We start from the raw sequence: 21,936 nt of genomic DNA on the forward strand, positions 1-21,936 counted from the left end.
CTATGATTTAAATTATGTTATTTTCGAACTTCATTATTATGCTTTTAAATGAGAAAATAAGGGTCTTGTCTTAAAAATCAAATATTTTGGATTTCGTTAGATTCTAATGAAGTACTACCAAAAGTGCTTGTGCTTTTATGCTGAAGTCGCATTGCCCTCTCCAAAACAGACAAGTCGCGGTTCCGCTTTTTGATAGATTCTTTACGTACAGTTAATCTATACTTCCCCAAACAAGAAAGTTAAACTCCATTGCATCTTCATCAAATGGTATCAACCCCGTAAAGTCTTTCCTCATTCAGAATGATCTCAACTGTCAGCAATAATCCCTAATTTCAACCTACAAATTCATTTCCCACGAATATCGGCAGCAGAAAATGGTTAACTGTCAGCGCTAGGATGAGGCCAGCAATGGCTGAAGCAACTTCTTCTCTCACTTACCAGAAATATGTGCAATTCGCTTTGGAAGAAACCAGAAAACACACCCACCTAGCCCCCTCTGCATTGCAGGTAACTGTTTCCACTTATTGTGGTGCTTGTGATTCTTATTGGGTATGGGGGTTTATGAAAAAAATTGAATTTTTAATTTGTTTTTTGCTGGTTTGAAGTAAGATTAGGACTTTAGCTTCTGCGCTTCACATTCAAGCATGGTGTGTGTGTGTGTGTGTGTGGTTTGGATTGGATTTATATGTGTGAGTTTTGCTAGAGTGTGTGATTTTTGTGGAGGTTATGTATCAAAATTTGGGGACTTCTTGTGGCTAAGGTGCTGCTTTTCGGAGATGTCTACTTTGAGTGATGATAGACTTACTAAACATAGTTGCGAAGATCTTTGTTTTTGTTCGGTCGTGCTCGCCCTAAATATAGGATTGAGTGCTTGAAGAATAACGGTCGAACAAGTTCAGAATTCATCAGTTCATTAAGCACGTTTGTAGGAAATTTGAGCATGTGAAATTGTTTTGAGCACTTTACATAGAGCACACATGTACGGCAGTTGCACTCATATCATGCACCAATCTCCTGCAGGAAAGATTTCGTAGCTTGTCTGCCATGGATGGGAGAACACAACTCCAAGTGCAGTCTTTCGAATCACCAAAGATTAGGCTACTTCGAAGTTTGTCCATAGAAGGGAGTGATGGAATGCAGGTTAGTATTATGCTTGAAACATGAAGTCTCTCGTGTAAGCATATGGTGCTTTTCGCTATTCACGACCAACAAACTTATCAACACCAGTAGATATATAGAAATCCTATTGGAATGCGGGTTGTGATATCTCATTTATACATTTACATCATGTTTTCGTTTCATTGTATTTACGCCAGCAAATTGTGATTTTTTGTTATGAGCTTTCAGTTTAAGTTTTCTTGCTCTTTGCTAGGAAGTTGCGAGTGGTTAACATAGGCAAACAGTCTTGGTTCTAGATAACAACGAGTATCGTAACTAATAAATAGGATCTGTTCTCTAATTTCTCAAGTGTTCCACTATACCTGTTTTCATATTTAGATCCCGATTGTGTTTCTTACTACTGATTTGATGTGATTCAGTTACTATATAACATAAAGCTCTCAGTACATCCCTTACTCCACTTCGATCATATCAATTGTCTGTCCTTATTTTTTTGGTCCTTTTTTCTGGTCTTATATATACTAGCTGTTTAAGATTGCTTTCCTTCGCTCTTCACTTTGTCGCTATTTCTACTATTATCTCTCTGCATCTTGCACATCTAACTTTTTACTAATTACGCATTGTGTCACTGAAACCAACATTTTGCTGAAAATACAAGATTTGTGATGGAAACCTGATGAATCAGTTTTGTTAATCATCTAGCATCCATAGTGGTAAGGGTGCTCTTTCTTGCTCCCATTAAACTAACTCCTGTTCACATTCACTACGTGCAGGTTTTGGATTTTGCCATCTTTCCGAGAGCAGAATTTGATCTACCTATCTTTTGTGCCAACTTCTTTACAACTTCAGCCATCAACATAGTTGTATTGTATGCCACCTTCTTTCCCTTCTAAATGAACAAAGTTGCATTTCCTTTATCCGGTTTGTGAAATGAAATGGGTACTTATAAGCTACATATATTTGAACAGTATAGTCGCAAAGCATATATGGATTTTCTTTCCATCGCTTCCTCCTTTTTATGATTAGCTAAATCATGAAAATTTGTTGAATCTTGTACTGTGGACTAGTAGTAGAAAGATAAAATTGCTACTGACTTAAACAAATCGCATAAGAAAATAGATAAAACTTCGAGGAAATATCTAATTTCTTAACTTGAAATCTGCTCAGTATTAGTGTGCTGTTATAGGATTAGCACAATATGCTTCGAACCATTACATAACCTTCATTAGAAGAATCAAGTAAAATGTATTAATTTCATTTTCTATCATCATTCTGGGGTTTTGATCATTTAACTTTTGGTTGCTAAGCAATAATTTCGTGACATTTTCAGGGACCTCAATCCATTGCACGACGTCATTAGTCAACATGATTACAAGAAAAAGTATTATACACACTTGATTCCTCTTGGCCTCAAGTATGGAGAGGTAAACAGAGTTAGTACTTTCAGCACAAAATGTATCTCCAGAGACATGCTTATCATCGTCTAAAACTACGTAAATGGTGATTTGACCTGGATATCATGCAGCTATTACCGTGGGGAGGAAGGATTACTGCCGAATCCATGAAATTCTTCTCACCAATTGTAATATGGACCAAGTTCCCTGCTAGCGAGCAAAAGCATCATCTGTTATATTCTGCTTTCGTGGATTATCTCAAGGTAGGTTTTGTAGATGCAAATAATTCTTTTCTTTTCTTATGACTGTAAATGAGACAACCTCAGACCTGCATTTGTGTTGCCCTCTGACCTTTTATCTGCAGTCATGGCTTGAACTGATGGACCGCGCATCGGGGGAAACTGATGCTTCTCGGATTATGGTCAATCTCGAAGCACAACACAAGTATCTCACTTGGAGAGCTGAAAAGGTAGGTCAAGCTGTTTTCTGTTCCTTTACTTCCACATTATCTGGGCTCGGAAAAACTGAGTGTGTGATCGTGATGGACCAGTTTGCAGATTCATCTTCATAGATAAACTACATCACAGATGAAAGTAAATCATGAATCTTTAAAGTTTCGTATACATTAATTCTGTGTCATCCATGTTAAGATAATCCTGGTAAAAGAAGAGTGATCTTGTTTGTCATGATTTGAATTTCTTGTCAACAATCCAAAAACCCAAATGCAAGGCGTTCTCTTTTAGCTTGAATATTTCTAGTACATGCGATAGGGAATATGGCGTCTTTAATTGAGTTTAAGCCTCTAAGATCAATGTTGTGTACTTGTCGAAGAACTCATAACACTGCAAGCCGAGCCTTTTCGACTTTGAAAGTTTGTGATGAAAAATTGAAAACTTGCACATACAGGATCCCGGCCATCAAGTTCTGAGAAAATTAGTTGGAGAGACTCATGCAAAGGTAAATATCTCGTGGCTAAGCTTCATTACACTTCATCTTTTCACATGATGAAATTTGTCCGTCTAGTTCACCCTTCGATTTTTCTATTAGGAAATAATTAAGAGTTTCCTCTTCTCTGGAGTTGATGAACTGGGTAGCAGAAAATTCATTGATTACTTCCCCGAGTACAAATGTGATGATGGAACTGTAAATCAGAAACGCAGTATGATCGGGAAATCATTTCAGAGTCGACCATGGGATACACAAGGTGAGTTCATTGGTGACAGTTTAAGCTAGTGAGCATTCCGTATCACACTACTTTTAGCTTCCTTGTATATAAAGGAGGACCAATAACGGTTCTCCATTTCCCCCTCCGTGGTGAGTCGTGACTTGAACCCTCAAGACATCTTACCAACTGAGCTGCACTTTGTTTTCTCCTCTCCTCTCCTCTCCTCTCCTACTTGTGTAGATCAGCCTCGTCTTCCACGTTTTTTCTGCATGATAAATGCGTTCACGGCTCGTGTATGACTTAATCTAATCATTTACCTATCTTCATAGAGATGATCATGCCACATTTTTGTAATATCAATAGAGCAAGAGTTATCTTGGTGGTCTTATTATGAAGTGTATAATGTTGGAATTTTATGGGAAGATATGTAAAAGCTCTCACTTTGGAGTATGTTATTCTCTTTTCTGCAAGACTTGGCAGAAATGGCGTTCTTTGCACGTGTAACCTATGTCATGTTATTTGATAAAAGTGAAAAATGTGGATATAATATGTATTCCTATAGTCCTCCTATTATATAGTCGTGCAACCAATATGATTATATAATATATTAGGAAAAAGTAAAATAGTGTAGATATTTATTCAAATAGCAAGCAACATGTGAATTATAATTAAGATTAATTACTATCCATTAAATTAGTTGATATAATTATTTTAAATCTTGCCACTTGGAATTTTGTTTAATTAATTTAATTAGAAAAATGTTATGATAGTTAATCGTATGTAAGGTAGTTATGACATATCCTAAAAATACTCGATGTTTCTATATTATATTTTTTGTGTGTATATATATAGCGTATACTTGTTTTGATTTTTGTACATGGATTATAAAATTATTTTATATATTTTGTGAAAAAATGATTTAGAGTTCAAAGTTAAAAATATTTTCTAGAGGAGAAAAAATGATTAATTTTAACTTACTATTTCAGTTTGCAAATTAATATTTATATTAATATCTCCATAAGCTTGCATTGTTAGATATAATGTTAAATTTGGATTCCTAAAATATCAAAACAAATTAGATAAAGTATGCCCTGAAGGATTTCAGGGGTGAAATGACAAAAAAAATAAGTGGAGAAAGACCTTAATTGCGATTAATAATTTTCAGACTTGTGGTGATTTTTTTTTAATTCGGAGACTTAAAACATGCAAACCTCATTTTTCCTACAACAATTTTGAAGTTCACTCTAAATTCTAAATATATATTCATAATCAGTGATTGGAAATAATTAATTTTACATGCATGAAAATTGGCAATAATTAATTATTCCATATTTTCTACATTTTTATGTGTGAATTGTCCATATATTCTTTAATTGATGAATATTTAATGCATAAAATTGATGATTATTAGAATTGAATAATGATTAATGTGAATAATTAAGTATGTAATGAGATTAGTTATTAGAAATAAAATTGATTCATTATTTGTAATAAATAAATTTATTACATATAGCAATAAATAAGGAGTAATAATAATAATAATAATAATTATTACTATTATAGTATGTATTTAGAATGAATAATGTAAATTAGTGTGAGGGTGTGGGGAGGGGCGTGGCGAGGAGCGCTCCGCTGTGGGAATTGTGGCCTCACGCATAAAATGAAGGGAATGATAACATGACAGGGAGCTGTGGCGTGGCAAGAGATATGGGTTGTGAATGACCTTAGTGGTTAGTCTCGTCTTATTGTGCATCATCGATATAAGTATATTAATATGTATTTATATGAATGAATTTTAATCATTGAATTTGGAAAGCTAACTTGATCCTTGGATACGATATTAAGTTACATTTCACATAAAAATAAGATATTCGTGTAACTTAACCATATATATATATAATTATAAATTATCCAGGAGCAAAAGTTTAGTTGGGTCCACTATTGAAACAAAAACAAGAGTAAATTTCCAATTTGTACATTAACGAAGAAACAAAAAGGAAGAAGTTTGTGGTGTTGCTATTTTGAAGGATAGTGGAGAGATGACTATTCAACAAGATTTGGAGAAGGGCACCAAATCTTGAAGTAATGGAAATTGTGATGTGTTGCTTTTGGATTGTTCCTTCCTTAACCACTTCCTCTTTTTTCATATACAAATTAAAAGTATTTGGAAGTGCAGAAGATTACAAAACCAGTGTTTGGAACAAAATTGACGACACATTGTTTGGCTTTGTTGGAGCATATTTGGACTTTAGTGAAGTTTGTAGCATATTATACACTTTTTAGACAACCCTTGATTCTCTATCCACCACCTTATGTCAAGGCGACAATCACCCATGGCCCAACAAAAGAGAGAGAGATGATCACGTTAAGGCAATTAAATTTCATGATAAGATTAGTTCTAAGTGTGGTATATTCTAAAGTTTAATTGTACATGTGAAAGGTGAACCTTCTAATATCTCAATATCCCATCCTTTTATTATGTATAGTTTTTTTCTCCATATTTTTCGCTGATAAAGGTTTAATTAACAAGGTTCAGACTTTGAGTGTCGGGCTTGTGATTTCCATTGGTCTCTAAGTTTTGACAATATTGCATTTCTTCCATTTCCCGTCTCTCTTCAAAGGCACATACTCCACTCCATTCCCATTTTCCCTCGGCCACGTCTTCGCCGAGCTCGAGCCTGCTGAGTCGCCATCTCCGCCCGATGTTCTATGTGTGAGATTTATAGTTTAGATCGTAATTTTGCCCAATCTAATATGGTCCAAAAACCTGAATCCGAAATTCGATCCAAATCTAAAAAAATCTAATACCATAATCCAAAAATCTAATAGAAGTACCAAATATTAGAATAGTTCAACACAAATGTTTAAGTTTATAATTATAATATATTTTTATTATACAACTACGTATATTTATAATTTTGGATTATTTCAATTTAAAATATCCAACCACAATAAAAAATTAAAAAAAATATAATCAAATTTTAAATTTCAATTTAATTAAGAATAAAGATATTTTGCTCATTCCTACTATACCGACTATCAAGCCCACCAACCTCATGCATAAGCTTTGAGTTTTGTGTTCCATTATTTTGCATTTGGTATTTTGGAATTTGAACTTTACAATTAGATTAAAACAAAATAAGTAGACATGGAATGAATACTAATTAGTGATTAGTCAAATAACTTAAAACATTACAATTAGATGAAAACAAAACAAGTAGACATGTAATACTATTATACTAGTACTAATTAGTGCTTAGTCAAATTTCTTAAAATGTCCTGCAATCAATATATAAGCTGGAAAATTTTGAAATTATATGAATCGGATTTTCCGTTTTGAGTATGCAATTTTTGGGGTTGGATTTCGACGCTTTCTTGGATTCGGGTACCCGTTGTTTTTTTCGGGTCGGACTCCCAACTTGAGTGGCCCGCTCCACACTACACGAAAAAAATGAGACTCCTATTTTCTTCTCCATATAAGATAGAAAAATGACAAAATCCTTATTCCTTCTTCCACAATAAACCACTTTCCTCACATCAATTCCCTCTCTCTCTAGAAGTATTTAGCTTTAAACCTCTTTCAATTGCTGCTATAATTTGCAATTCGATCGAATTTCTCTTTCACTCCGCACCAAAATCAGTCACACAAATCCCTGATTCCGCACAAATGTTTCAAGAGGACGGATCATCATCCGTGACTTCGTCGCCGCTGCAAAATTTTCCGATGACGTCGCTGTCGCCACCTCCGACGGCGCCACATCCATGGCTGAAGGAGCTGAAACCGGAAGAGAGAGGATTGTATCTGATCCATCTACTCCTCAACTGCTCCAACCTCGTCGCCGCCGGCAACCTCGAGAGCGCGAACATCGCCCTCGATCAAATCTCCGGCCTCGCCTCGCCGCAAGGCGACACGATGCAGCGCATCGCCGCCTACTTCTCCGAAGCCCTCGCCGACCGGATCCTGCGATCCTGGCCCGGCGTGTACAAGGCCTTCAATTCGACTAGGGTTCCGGCCACGGCGGCGGAGGAGATCGCGATAAGGCGGATGTTCTTCGACCTGCTTCCGTTTATGAAGGTCGCTTCCGTGATCAACAATCAGGCGATCGTCGAGGCAATGGAAGGGGAGAAGGTTGTCCATCTGATCGATCTCAATGCTGCCGAGCCGGTTCAGTGGCGCGCGCTGATCCAGGACCTCAGCGCCCGGCCGGAGGGGCCGCCGCATCTCCGGATCACGGCGGTGCACCACCGGAGGGAGGTGCTGGATCAGATGGCGCACGCACTGAGCGATACGGCCGAGAGTTTAGACATTCCGTTCCAATTCAACCCTATTTTGATTGATATGAAGGCTGAGAAGCTTGATTTTGAGAAACTCCGTGTGAAAACAGGGGAGGCCTTGGCGGTTATTTCAGTTATGCATCTTCACACGCATCTAGCGTGTGAAGACGATCCCCGTGGTGGGAGGAGCCCGAGCAATGACTCAGGCTCCTCGTCGTCACCGCTCTCCTCGCCCCAATCCCCGGGCGTGGAGAGCTTCCTCAACGCGATATGGGGGCTTTCCCCGAAAATCATGGTGGTGACCGAGCACGAATCCGACCACAACGGGAGATACCTGATGGAGAGACTCTCGGAGTCTCTCCACTTCTACGCTGCGTTGTTCGACTGCATGGAGTCAACTCTGCCACGAGCTTCGTTGGAGAGGCAGAGGATGGAGAAGATGGTGTTGGGCGAGGAGATCAAGAACATCATCGCGTGTGAGGGGACGGAGAGGCGGGAGAGGCACGAGAAGCTCGAGAAATGGAGCCAGAAGCTCGAGGGGGCCGGGTTCGCGGGCGTGCCATTAAGCTACTACGCGATGCTGCAGGCGAAGAGGCTGCTGCAGGGATACAAGTGTGATGGATACAAGATTAGAGATGAGAACGGGAGTGTGGTGATTTGTTGGCAAGATCGGCCAATCTACTCTGTTTCGGCTTGGAGATTTAGGAGGTGAAAAGATTTTTTAGGTTGGGTTTGATTCTTCTTCGCTATTTAATCATTTGTGGAGGAGAAGTTGATCACTTTGTTGTATGTGCATAGTGTTAGCATGGTTTGATTGTGATTTGAGTTATTTGTTTAGATCAATGTTCGTAGATTGAACTCAATTCTGCAGTTTCTGTGTTATGGTAGATTAACCTCTTATGAAATGTGAAGTATTGGGAGAAAACGAATTTCTTCAATTTTTCAAGAATCTCAGGGTAAATTGTTGGTTTTAATTTTGTTTTCGTCTGTAATAGGTTACGATTGCAAGATTAAATTTTGGCAAATACTACTAACTTTTGTTCCCAACTTTGAATATAGTCAAATACTAGTGATTAATGTTAACAATAAAAAGCTTAATACTTTTGTCAATTTTTTCATACTAAAAAAATTTCAGATTGAATAACGCATGAGGCGTGTGATGATGGGTCAAAATATAATGTTACTCACATTTGAATCTAAGGTAGAAAATTGTTATGTTTTGATTCGAATATGAATACCTCCAAATCGATTGAGACAAGGCTTTCGATTTCATAGATTTCATTATGCTTTTTGTCACAATTAATTATTTATCATGGACATCGATCTCTTTATCGGTATATTTAGAAGGGCAAAGTAGAATGGTAAAATAAAATGTGAACTATTAAGTAGTATTACTAGTATACTAATAATGATAGAACAAAAGAAAACAATTATAAATTTATAATGAATATGATTTTCCTAAAACTCCATATGGGTTCGTACAATATGCCGAAAATATAAAGTCCAATCCAATGAATAAAATGGAAAAGAAAAGTAATGATATATTTGACGACGACCACTACTAGATGAAAACAAAAGGTATGTCGCCCTTTTGTTCCCGATCTATCAACAATACACAGTAGGGATTTATCAAACTCTTATCTTCTACCTCTGCAATTTATCTTTATGACATCTCAATAGTATCATATTTTTGGCATATTCTTCGCCTTTTCCCTTTACTATGATTTCAAAGAGATTTCTAATTTCCTAAGTTTGAATAGGGAAATAAGTATTATGTTACAGATCCACGTTTAGAAATGAAGCTACAATCATAAATTCCATGCGAAAGAATTTGTTGTGAAAAAATAGAGTAAAAAATCATGAAGTTTGATCAAATTCTGGTTTATTTCGTAACTTTTGAAAATCACCAATTATATCACAACTTTGACAATTTTTCTCAAGCTGAGGGAAATTATTTATGATTTTGATAAATGAAAAATATCATGCGAACAAAACATTCGGCTATTCAAACGACGTCATTTAATACATTTAGTCAACTTTAATATATGTACGCATAACGTTAATAAATTCAGATGTCTAACATGATAAAATTTTTCGCTATGAGATAATTGAAAAAAATATCAAAATTACACTCCATATACTTGGCCAATTTTGAAAATTGCGGGATAGACTAGAATATGATCGGGCCTTTTTAGCCATTTGCCCATTTGAGTATGGTACAATATGGTAGAGGTGCCTCTTGTTCATGTACTTTAATATGATTCAGTCTCCATCTCTAAAAAAAAGTATTTTTATACTAGTATTTCGGAAGTTTTTCACTTATATAACAGTATTACGAATGTGAGTTTCATTATTTACTAAGACTATTTCAAATATTTTTTTATAACTAATATTTTATTAATAGTGCTATTAAATCATTTGACTGTATTGTGTTTTGAATTAGTTTTAGTGTGAAAACTAGTATTGTGTAGTGTTTCTTTAGAAATTTTATTTTATTTTTGTTGGTTATATTTTTTTAATATTTTTTTGTTGCTTTACTGAACTGATGGCTCGCATTCAAAAAATAAAAAAATCAAATAGAATAGAAACCACATATGTCATTGTAAAATAATAAAAAAAATGTTTGTATGGCCTGTCCTATGTAAAAAATGCTTATAATTTTATTAAGTACTGGGCTATACTAGTAATAAACTTGTCACAAATAAATCAGTAGTGTAGCCCATTAACTCAAATTTCTAATTTTTCGAATACCTTAATTGTGTATCTAACTCAAGATTTATGTAGCTGAAATTGGGCCTAATTCAAAATACACAATAACATTGGGCCAACATTGATGGATATTAATGCGACCCATTTTGGAAGTTTTTGGGATTCGGCCCACGCTATGCAGCTTTTAATAATGACAGTGTAATAATCACTTAGCTTTAATTAAAAATAAATACGATTATTATTTTCATAACACTATTTTTAAGTGATTGTTCAACCAATTCCAACATCTCGTTTATTAAAACGTTTCTTAAATAGTGGAGTAACAAATTTGACTTGACATTGATTTCAATGTAAATCTCATTTACCTTTCTTGTCTGAATATATATTGTTTATTCGAATTATTAGTACACACAAAAATTTTGATATAATCAAAACTGCCAAAGTTAAAACATAATGAATGAATCAATGTGTAACCTGTGAATTTTAATCATATTTTTATTTATTTGTAACACTTTCAATTGAAAAATATCAATGCCAATTCTGAATATGCTAATATTCTCATGTATTCCAATTGTGCGTTAACTACGTCCTTATCTCAATATGACGAATGGAGATTAAAATTAAATATATATACCATAAAAGGCAAATTAAAGTTTTATTTCTAAAAAAGTCTTCAAACTCATGCATGAACTTACCTGTCAGTTACGCTAGTAAATTTAAAGCAAAGAAAAAGATGAAATTTCAATAGGTGAAAAAGCCAGGGGTATAGCCCTGAATATGACTTTGATTCCCAATAGATACTTAAAATTTCAGTTACAACTCGAAAAAATGCAAGAAAAAGAAAAAAAACAGAATAAAAAGGAACCTATTTTCAAAATAAAAACTGACTAAAATTAAATTTGTTCTTTCAATATAAAAATTGGATCAACCCCCACAACTTATTTAAATTCAAATATACACTAAATGAAGAAAATTAGAAGACACTTATTGTGAATTTTAATCATATTAATTTTTATTTAATTTATATTGTAACACTTTCCATTCAAATATATCAGTGCCAGTTTTGAATATGCTAATATTCTCAGGCACTCCACTGGTCATTAACTGCGTTCTTATCTAAAAATGATACATGGAGATTAAAATTAAATCAATATACCAAAAAAGGCAAATCAAAAGGTGTAAAAATCCAAGAAATACAATCGTCCGTTGAAAATAAAATCAAGAGTTGAAAATTTGAAAAATCAATATTATAAAGAAAATTAACTACTGTAAAAAGGAAAAAATAAATAAATTGGCAAAAAAGGCATACAATTGTGACGAAAAAGCATAATTTTAATTTATTGATAAAATATATTTATTAACACAAAAAAGAATTACTCCTACTATTATTAATGATTCCCTGAGAAAACAAAGCATACAGACGGATTCGTATCTGTCAACCCGGTTTAAAATTGAAAAAAGAGGTGGTGGTACCATGCGCATCGAGTGTTGTAAATTGCCATAATCGAACTACTATAAATAGCCACACACTATCAGCAGCACTATACCATAACTCAAAACACTTCTTCACCTCTTTAGTATTCTCTCAAAATTTTTCTGCAATTCGAGTTTAGTGATTGAACTCATTTGATTTTCAAGTACTACATTTGTTGTGTTGTTTTGAGTTTTGAGTTTGAGCACCAGTAATTAATTCATTTATTTAGATACTGATGAATCCGCGAATTATTGACGTTAATAAATGCTGGTAGAGAATGAAGATTATGACACAGAATTTACGTGGTTCGATTTACTGAAGTAAATCTACGTCCACGGGAAGAAGGGAGGGCAAGATTGTATTGCTTGATCTGGGATTACAGCTTACAACACAGACTTGCTATATGCTATTTTATCTCTAGAGAGCTTAACCCTTTTCTATCTGATCTAAGTTCTATTTATACATTGAACTAAGATCGTGGTTTGCAGCCCCACTAACAAGATCGTGGGTGAGCAATAAATGCTCAATAACTGCTTCATACCACTAAATAGATCGTGGGTATAGCGGAGGTCGTGGAGGCCTTTCATGAGTCCACTAACTCCTAGTTCGGTCGAATGCTGAGACCGAACTGCTGGACTTTACCGATCAGCTCTTGCCGATCTGAGAGGAGAGCTTGACTGGTCGGCTTTTACCGAGCTGTAGGCTGAGTCCGAACTCTTTGGTCGTGCCGAACTCTTTGGTGCCGAACAGATACTCTTTCTTGGGCTCTGGGCTGATGGGCCGTCACTGTTATTGGGCTTGCCATTAGGGTTTAGTTCGTACCCCATCACTACCCCCCCCGAAAAGCGAAGTGAATCACTTCGGCGAGGTGAGTCACTTCGGCATTCTGGATAATGGTAAGGGGGAGGCTGACGTCAGGGGACGTGCCTTGCGCGTGCCTGCATTAAATGCGACAGTAAAATCCGGCCGTTGAATCCTGAAAAGGTGGGATTCGAAACGGCGCAACGATCTCGAAATCTTTCCCGAATCTGATAAGTATGCTCCTTTTTCCTCATTTGAACACTTTTGCTGTTGCGTCTTCTATACTCTCTCTTTTTCGAGAAATTTTCTTCCGCTTTCAAGAGCTTCTTCAGACTTTCTTCATCTTCAAAAAGTAAGAAAAATGTCTTCTTCTTCTTCGGAGTCGGGTAGCGGTAGGAAAGGGGATAAGGGGTCTTCTGGCCGGAAAGAGTCCGGGGAGAAGACCGTAGAGTATTTCCCTAGTATTTTGAGTAAGGATACTGTGATATCCCTACCCGAAAAATACTTTTTTCCTGGGGGGAAGGCGGTGGTACCTGACGGTGATCATAGGGCTGACTCCCCGCCGGAGGGGTACGCCACCGTGTACGAGGCCTGCTTAGAATGCGGGCTTCGTTTCCCCCTCCCTTCTGCCTTTATAGATTTACTAGATTTTTTTCAGCTTCCTTTAGGCCAAGTGACTCCGAACTCTTGGAGGCACTTGTCGGCCTTCGCTGCCGAACTCCGTAGGTTAGGAAGGGATTTGTCTTTGAAGGCGATCCTTAAATTCTTTCAATTTAAGAGGAAGGGGTCTTGGTTTTACTTGATCCCTTTACAGCCCTTTAGAGCCTTTTGTAAAACGAAGTGGCCGAAGTGGCAAAATCGCTTCTTCTACTATGATAGGACCGCGGCTCCTAGTTTTCCCTGGAGAGGGTCGGAGTCCGTTATCCGTCACCCTCGGCCTGAACCGTTGGACGAGCTCGATGGCGAGCTCAACAAGATTCCCATAGTTAGGAAACAATACACGGAGTCTGAGCTCGTCAAGGGCGACGTCGTGTTCGACATCTCGTCTTCGGACGAAGAGGCCGAGGGTGAGGATTTCTCTTTTTTATGCTCTACTGCTTTAACGAAGAAAATCTGACTTTGCTTTCTTGCTTTTTGGCAGTGTACATGCTGAGTAAGGCTAGCCGCAAATCTTCGGAGTCCAAGGAGCCGGAGAGGCCGAAAACCACCAGCTCGGCGTCTGATGCCGAGAGGACTCCGAAAAGGCAAAAAACCTCTTCGGATCCGAAGAAGCCGGAGTCGACTTCGGCAAAGGGGAGGGGGAAGGCCCAGAAGCCCCCGAGAGCGCCAGAGAAAGACGTGGTCTTGGCGCCTCCTTCGGAACATATCTGTGAGCCGTTTTTATGGCCCACGGACTTCGCCGAGGTGAATTCTCTTCTTGATTTTCTGGCCTTGCTTTTTTCCTGTATTTTTTGTGGCCCCTTTGTTGACTTTTTTCTTTATTCATTTTCAGAGGAACGATATGCTCTCCAAGCTCGTCGCCGTCGAACTCTCCAAAGCGTCCAATGACTATGCCGAGATGCAGAGGAAGCTGGCGGCTGCTTGTCATCGGGCCGAACAGGCTGAGGCTAACTTTGAGAAGGCCAGAGCTGCTAGGATTTCGGCCCAGGATGAAGCTCAGTTTGCCAAAAACCAGCTCGTCATCCAGCGAGAGCAGACGAAGCGGAGCGATGCTGCTGCCGTGGTTGCCCAAGGGGAGGCTCTCCGTGTTTACACGGAGAAACTCTTTTTGAGCAGCCAGTTCTCTGCCTTTGTCGGTAGCCTGGTAAGGCTAATTGCCGATAAGGGCGAGCAGGGGGCCGACGTCGTGCTGCCTCTGTACAGCCGAGAGATAGCAGCTCGGCTCCAGAATCTGCCGCTCCTGGAGGAGCTCGCTTCATCCTCGGTCCTGCTTTCTGCAGACCGAGTCCGGAGTTGTCGAGCTGATCGGGACGAGAACCTGGAGGCTATCTTTGCCTCCGTGGGACCCGTTTCACCCGCTTCGACTTACAACGGAGAGGGTGAGGCCGAGCTGCTGGAGCTGGAGGCCGAAGTCGAGCGGGCCGGGCATCCGGAGAAGGAAGCCGATCAGGAGGCGGAGGCGAGGCCGGCAGGAGGCGAGGCCGAGGCTGAGGTAGCTCAGGAGAAAGAAGCTGAACCAGACCAAGGAGCCGGAGACGAAGCTGTTGGAGTATGATTTCGTCTCCCTTCTCTTAGTCTAGTTTCTTCCTTGTAAAATGGCCTTGAAGCCCTCCTAGTGTAAAAATTTTCCTTGTGAATGAAAAATTCTCTACACTTGTCTTCGTATAGCTTTTCGTACTCGCCTTTATTCCTGTTGTATTTTACTATCTGCTCGGTACAGCTGCCGAACTAATATAGCTGCTTTGTACTCAAGGAGATGGAGATACTTCACTGGAAACGGCTGTACTCTTCGGCTTTAGACGAAGCTGAGAAAAGAGCTATAGCCGATCAGACGAAGAATGACGAGCTTCTGGCTCGTTTAGTGAAGCTGGAGGCCGATAATAAGGACTTAGAGTCCGATAAGAAGGATCTGGAGGCCGAGCTGAATACGACCGTTGCTGAGAGGACTGCGTACGAGGATTACATCCGTGTGCGCGGGGGATTGACCATATCAGATGTTCAGAGTCGAGTTGACGAACTGTGGGAGGAATATCATGTACTCCGGAGGAACAATGCGCTGGAGAGCTCGGCTTGCCAACAAGTTGTGAAATCATTACGGCGCTGGGCTTCTCGGTACGACATTGTTCTTTCTCGGCGCCCCTCCATAGAAAGATTCCTTCGGCATGTCGTGCCAACAGATGCTCGCACTCCAGATCAAGCCTCTGGTTCCCTTGTTCAAAATCCTACTTCCAGTCAACAACGAACTCCGGAACAGCCGGAAACGTCAAGACGAGAACGGGCTCAGGAGCAACCGGAATCGTCAAGACAGGGACGGACTGAAATTCGCCGAGGAGTTGTGACTATGAGCGAGCAAGATCAGCAGATGATTATTGCAGAGACTCTTCATCGCCGAGGTGTTAGGACTTCTCGGGCTCGGGGAAGAGGCGTTGGGTCGAGGATAGCATCTCGTCGACCTGCTTATTCTTCATCTGCTCGGAACAACCGAACTCGGCTTCCAGAGGATTTTGCAGATAGGTGGCTTAACTTCAGCAACCCTGGACAGTAGAATAGTCCTTTGTAATAGCGTAACGCCATTTTGTAGGGTAGCTGAGTTGTATGCCGAACAAGATTTGAAAAATGAAATTTTGTTTTCGCTTCTAACACTGTATTTACAGCTTAGCGAAAAAATTTCATCGTACTTGTCCTCGGTCTTATGAAGTAAACTTCTTTGACCGAACTTGGTCCTTGGTCTTATGAAGTAAACTTCTTTGACCGGACTCGTCTTTGGTCTGATGAAATAAACATCTTTGACCGGACTCGTCTTTGGTCTGATGAAATAAACATCTTTGACCGGACTCGTCTTTGGTCTGATGAAATAAACATCTTTGACCGGACTTGTCTTTGGTCTGATGAAATAAACATCTTTGACCAGACTTGGTTTGTGTTCTAATTTGGCGATTTTTGTCGCCAGGATCGAACTTTCCCTTGTCCTAATTCGGCGAGTTTTATCGCGTGGATCGGACTTTCCCCGTTAACCGAAGTGGTCTTATGCAGTAAACCTCTTTGACCAGACATGGTCGTCCCCGGTCTTATGAGGTAAACTTCTTTGACCGAACTTGGTCGTCCTAATTCGGCGAGGTTTATCGCGTGGATCGGACTTTCCCTTATTGCAGTTCGTTTCAGACGAAGTGCTTGTTAAGCTGAATTGCGGTCTTGTATCCTCCTTGGAAGCTTGGACTCACAATCGTTGGCTTATTGCAGTTCGTTTCAGACGGACTGCTTGTTAAGCTGAATTGTGGTCTTATATCCTCCTTAGAAGCTTGGACTCACAATAGTCTTTAATAATCGATCTAAAAAGGGGATCAGTCTTTAAAGAACGATATACCTTGGTACCATTTGTAAGAGACGACAAGCACATAGAGACAAAACACATAGGGAAAAAATGAAAAAGACGAAAGAAAAAAAACTTTAAACTTTTTATAAAACGACAAGTAAAAAGTACAAGTAAAAACAAACAAATAAAAACATGTACCCCTATGACCGAACTAGACACAAGACAGACTGACCGGACTTTGTCTCTTACAAGTGGAACTTCTTGAGGTTGGAGACGTGCTATGTTCGGGGTACTTGTTCTCCTGACATGTGAGTCAATTTATAAGACCCTTTGCCGAGGACTTCTGACACCCGATACGGACCCTCCCATGTGGGTTCGAGTTTGCCCAGCTTTTCTGCTCGGCTTACTTCGTTGTTTCTCAAGACGAGATCTCCCACTTGAAATTGAAGCTTTTTCACCCTTTGGTTATAATACCGGGCTACTTGCTCCTTATACTTGGCTGCTTTTATGCACGCCAATTCTCTTCTTTCTTCGGCGAGATCTAGTTCGGCTCTCAGTCCGTCGTCATTCATTTCTGAGGAGAAATTTAGAGTTCGGGGACTGGGTACACCGATCTCCACCGGAATTACGGCTTCAGTGCCGTACACCAGACTATACGGGGTTTCACCGTTGGAGGTTTTGGGTGTAGTTCGGTAGGACCACAGGACTTGAGGGAGATTTTCTACCCATTGTCCTTTGGCTTGTTCTAACCGAGCTTTTAACCCTTTCACCAGAATCCGGTTCGTTACTTCCGTTTGTCCGTTTGCTTGGGGATGGGAGACCGAAGTGAACCGCTGTTGAATGTTCAGCTCTTGGCACCAATTCTTGAACGTCTTGTCGGTGAACTGAGTCCCATTATCCGAGATGAGGATGTGGGGTATGCCAAATCGGCACACTATGCTCTTCCAGACGAAGTCCAATGCCTTTGAGCTCGTTATCGTAGCTAATGGTTCAGCCTCCACCCACTTCGTGAAGTAGTCCACGGCAACGATAAGGAATTTCATTTGCCGAGGAGCTTGAGGAAGTGGTCCCACTATGTCTATGCCCCATTGCATGAAAGGCCAAGGGCTTTGCATAGTGTATAGATCGGTCTGCGGCATCCTTGGGACATTTGCATGAATTTGGCACTTCGTACACTTCTTGACGAGCTGCACTGCCTCTTGTACCATGGTTGGCCAATAATATCCCCATCTCAGAACTTTTTTAGCTAAAGCTCTGGCTCCGATGTGGCTACCGCACGATCCTTCATGAACTTCTCTGAGGATGTAGTCCGTCTCTTCTGGTCCTACGCACCGCAATAACGGCTGGAGGTAAGACTTTCTAAAGAGGACTCCTTCATGAAGTTCGTACCGAAGTGCTCGGCATGTGATCTTCCGAGCTTCTCTTTTATCCTCGGGCAATTGTCCTTGATCCAGATACTGCAAGATCGGCGTCATCCAGTTCGGCGAGCTGGATACTGAATGTACCTCGGCTTCATCAATGCTTCGATGCATTAATTCTTCCGCCTTTGAGTTCGGATCTGAGGCCAACTTGCTTAAGGTATCTGCTCGGCTATTTTCCGCTCTGGGAATGCGGATTATCCGAAAATAGGAGAAACTTCGGCTGATGCTTTGCGCTTTGTCCAAATACTTCTTCATTCTCTCGTCACGAGCTTCACTTGCACCCAACATGTGATTTACTATGACTTGTGAATCACAATGGACTTTGAGAGATTTGACGAGCAGACTTTGCGCTAACTGGAGTCCGGCCAGGAGGGCTTCGTACTCGGCTTCATTATTAGTAGTGGGGAATAGGAACCGAAGTGAGTAGGTTACCTCGTGTCCGTCGGGAGCGACAAGTAAAATACCAGCTCCACTTCCCATCTTGTTTGAAGCTCCATCTACGAATCCGCTCCAGCAGTCCGGCGGCTCTACTTCGGATTCCAAGGGCTGTGCTAGCTCGGCATTGGCAGAATTCTTCTGTTCGGCAATAACAGGAATTGCTTGATCGAACTTTGCTTCTGCAAGAAAATCTGCCAAGGCTTGTCCCTTGATGGCTTTCCGAGGTAGATATTCAATTGTGTGCTCTCCCAACTCTATAGCCCACTTGGCGATTCTGCCTGATGCTTCTGGTTTGGTCAACACTTGCCGAAGTGGCAGATCAGTTAAGACGCATACCTTGTGAGCATAGAAGTATGGCCGCAGTCTCCTTGCTGCATTTACTAATGCCAGAGCAATCTTTTCCAGTGGTTGATACCTTGTTTCTGGACCTCTTAATGCTCGGCTTGTAAAGTAGATGGGAAGCTGCTTTAGGCCTTCTTCTCGTACAAGCACCGCGCTGATGGTTTGATCCGATGCCGCTAAGTATAAGAATATTACTTCGGCTTCGGCTGGAGCAGAGAGCATAGGAAGCTCGGCTAGATAACTTTTGAGCTCGTCAAAGGCCTTTTTCTGCTCGGCTCCCCACTCGAACTTTGGTGCCTTTTTCAACACCTTGAAGAACGGCAGTTGCTTTTCGGCTGCTTGGGAAAGGAATCGATTCAGTGCGGCTAGACATCCGGTTAGCCTTTGCACGTCATGTATGGACTTCGGCATTGCCATGTTCTGAACGACTTGAACTTTTGAGGGGTTTGCCTTGAGTCCGTCCTTTGAAACCCAACAACCCAGAAACTTTCCCGAATCTACCAAAAAGGTACACTTTTGGGGATTAAGTTTGAGGTTGGCTTTCTTGAGCACGTTGAGAGTGGACTTGAGGTTGTGCTCGTACTCCGAAGTGCTTTTGCTTTTGACGACTATATCGTCAACATACACTTCGACCTCCTTTCCAATCAGGTGCCGAAAAAGCTTGTCTACCATCCTTTGATAAGTGGCTCCGGCATTCTTTAAACCGAATGGCATCTTTTTATAAGCGAAAATGCCGAAATCAGTAATGAAGGCCGTTTTTGAAGCGTCAATCTCATCCATTAAAACTTGATGGTATCCTTTGTACAGATCAAGAAAACAAAAAATTTCAAAGCCTATCAAAGCTTCTACTTTTTTATCTATGTTCGGAAGGGGATAGCAATCTTTGGGACAGTGCTTATTTAGATCGGTGAAATCTATGCACATCCGCCATCCTCCTTCCTTTTTCTTGATCATGACAGGATTGGCCACCCACGAAGGATACTTCACTTCGAATAACACATCCGCCTTCAATAATTGACGGACTTCGTCATGGATGACTTGACTTCGTTCTGCCGCAAAGAGTCTTTGCTTCTGTTTTATCGGCCGGACTGAAGGATCAATATTTAACCGATGAGTGATTACCTCGGGGGGCACTCCGGTCATGTCCAACGGAGACCATGCAAAGACGTCTTTATACTCCTTGAGGAGCTGGATGGTTTTTTCCCGAAGTAGGGGCGTTCCCGCGAAACCGATCTTAACCGTTCTGGATGGATCGTCTTCGTACAGCTGAACTGTCATCGAGTTCGGCTCCGGTATGACTTCGGTCATCGCCTCTGACTCCGGCTGCTGTGATTGCTATGCTTGGTGGTGCCGATCTGACTGCTCGGCACTTCTAAGCGCAATTTGCAGACATTCCTTTGCTCTCTTTTGGTCACCTCGGATGACCGCTATCCCTCCTTTAGTAGGGATCTTGATGGTGAGGTGATAGGTGGAGCAAACGGCCCGAACTGTGTTGAGCCAGTCTCTTCCCAGGATGACGTTGTACGGGGACCGAGCTTTCACCACGAAAAACTCAATCATCGTACTGGAGCTAGTAGGCGCTTTCCCCACCGTGATCGGAAGGCTGATAATACCTTCAGGGCGGGTGTCCTCCTGGGTGAAGCTCTTCAGGGGAAGCGGAGCCGGACTGAGCCGAGCTGGGTCCACTTCTAGTTTGTCGAAGCACTCTTTAAAAAGAATGCTAACCGACGCTCCTGTATCCACAAACACCCTGTGGATCAGTTTGTTTGCCACTCCGGCTTGGATGACAATGGCGTCTTGGTGAGGAGAGATGGCCGGGACGGGATCAGCAGCCGAGAACGTAATCACTTCGTCCTGCTTCAGCCTTTTATGCGTTGGCTCCTCTCGATTGGAGCCTCTGCGTTCTGACTTTAGGGACGACTTGGTCTTCCCGGCAGGGAGCGCGTCAATAGTCTGGATTACTCCATCATATTGCGGCTCGTCATCGTCTTCGGGATCCGGCTGCCTTTTCGGATCCTGAGGAGCGCAGTTCGCACCACTCTGCTTTTTATTCTTCTTTGGCTGCTTACTTCGGTATTTTTTCAATGTCCCTGCCTTCACAAGAACATCGATACCTGCAGCCAAGTTTCTGCACTCCTCAGTATCGTGACCGTGGTCTTGATGGTAGGAGCAGTAGTTATCCTGTGGTCGGCGCGCGGCTGATTTCGTCATCCGCTTTGGCTTTTCGAATAGTTCAGAGTGCAGTTCGAAAATTTCCGCTCTCGGCTTGTTCAGCGGTACGAACTGAGCGGGCGGCTTCTCGGGATTGAGACGAGGTCCCAATCTGTCTTGCACCGGAGCCCTTTGAATTCTTTCAAATGGAGTCCGGCGAGGATGCCCCTGATCGCTATGATCGGGCTTCCTTCTGTCTCCTCGGGTCGATGAGCTGTCTAACGACCGTTTGCGACGGTCTGCCTCATCGGCCCGGGAGTACTGGTCCGCAATGTCCCACATTTCCTGAGCTGTCTGCGGACCGCACTCAACGAGCTTCCTGTAGAGAGCTCCGGGCAAGATTCCATTTTGGAATGCCGAGATGACAAGCAGATCGTTGAGATCGTCTACTTGCAGGCATTCCTTGTGGAATCTTGTCATAAAGTCGCTGATTTTTTCGTCGCGACCTTGACGAATGGAAAGCAGCTGAGCCGAAGTGATTCGGGCTTCCGCTTTCTGAAAGAACCTCCTGTGGAAGGCATCCATTAGATCTCGGTAAGATCTGATGCTGCCCTGGGGGAGGCTATCGAACCACCTTCTCGCGTTCCCGATGAGCAGCTCGGGAAACAGCTTGC

General features: G+C 41.0%; 2 protein-coding genes across 2 annotated transcripts; both read left to right on the forward strand.

Annotated features, from left to right (window-relative positions):
• Window positions 1–225: 225 nt before the first annotated feature.
• Window positions 226–4,148, forward strand: LOC121750085 (phytochromobilin:ferredoxin oxidoreductase, chloroplastic). The gene is made up of 8 exons (XM_042144541.1): window positions 226–507; window positions 1,021–1,140; window positions 1,893–1,987; window positions 2,450–2,543; window positions 2,645–2,776; window positions 2,878–2,982; window positions 3,420–3,470; window positions 3,561–4,148. The coding sequence occupies exons 1-8, from the start codon at window positions 397–399 to the stop codon at window positions 3,744–3,746; spliced, it is 894 nt and encodes a 297-aa protein (XP_042000475.1). The 5' UTR covers window positions 226–396; the 3' UTR covers window positions 3,747–4,148.
• A 3,048-nt stretch (window positions 4,149–7,196) lies between these two features.
• On the forward strand, window positions 7,197–8,878 carry LOC121752967 (scarecrow-like protein 3). The gene has a single exon (XM_042148075.1). It carries the CDS (start codon window positions 7,346–7,348, stop codon window positions 8,663–8,665), a length of 1,320 nt encoding a protein of 439 aa, XP_042004009.1. The 5' UTR covers window positions 7,197–7,345; the 3' UTR covers window positions 8,666–8,878.
• The last annotated feature ends 13,058 nt before the right edge of the window (window positions 8,879–21,936 follow it).

This window comes from Salvia splendens, chromosome 10, assembly GCF_004379255.2.
Source record: "Salvia splendens isolate huo1 chromosome 10, SspV2, whole genome shotgun sequence".
Lineage (NCBI taxonomy): Eukaryota > Viridiplantae > Streptophyta > Magnoliopsida > Lamiales > Lamiaceae > Salvia > Salvia splendens.

Excerpts from the sequence above, each read along its gene's own strand:
- LOC121750085 (XM_042144541.1), top strand. The coding sequence starts at position 397 with ATGAGGCCAGCAATGGCTGAAGCAACTTCTTCTCTCACTTACCAGAAA. Across the intron at positions 1,141-1,892 it reads AAGGGAGTGATGGAATGCAG|GTTTTGGATTTTGCCATCTT; the intron begins GTTAGTATTATG and ends CACTACGTGCAG. Across the intron at positions 2,777-2,877 it reads CTTTCGTGGATTATCTCAAG|TCATGGCTTGAACTGATGGA; the intron begins GTAGGTTTTGTA and ends TTTTATCTGCAG.
- LOC121752967 (XM_042148075.1), top strand. The coding sequence starts at position 7,346 with ATGTTTCAAGAGGACGGATCATCATCCGTGACTTCGTCGCCGCTGCAA.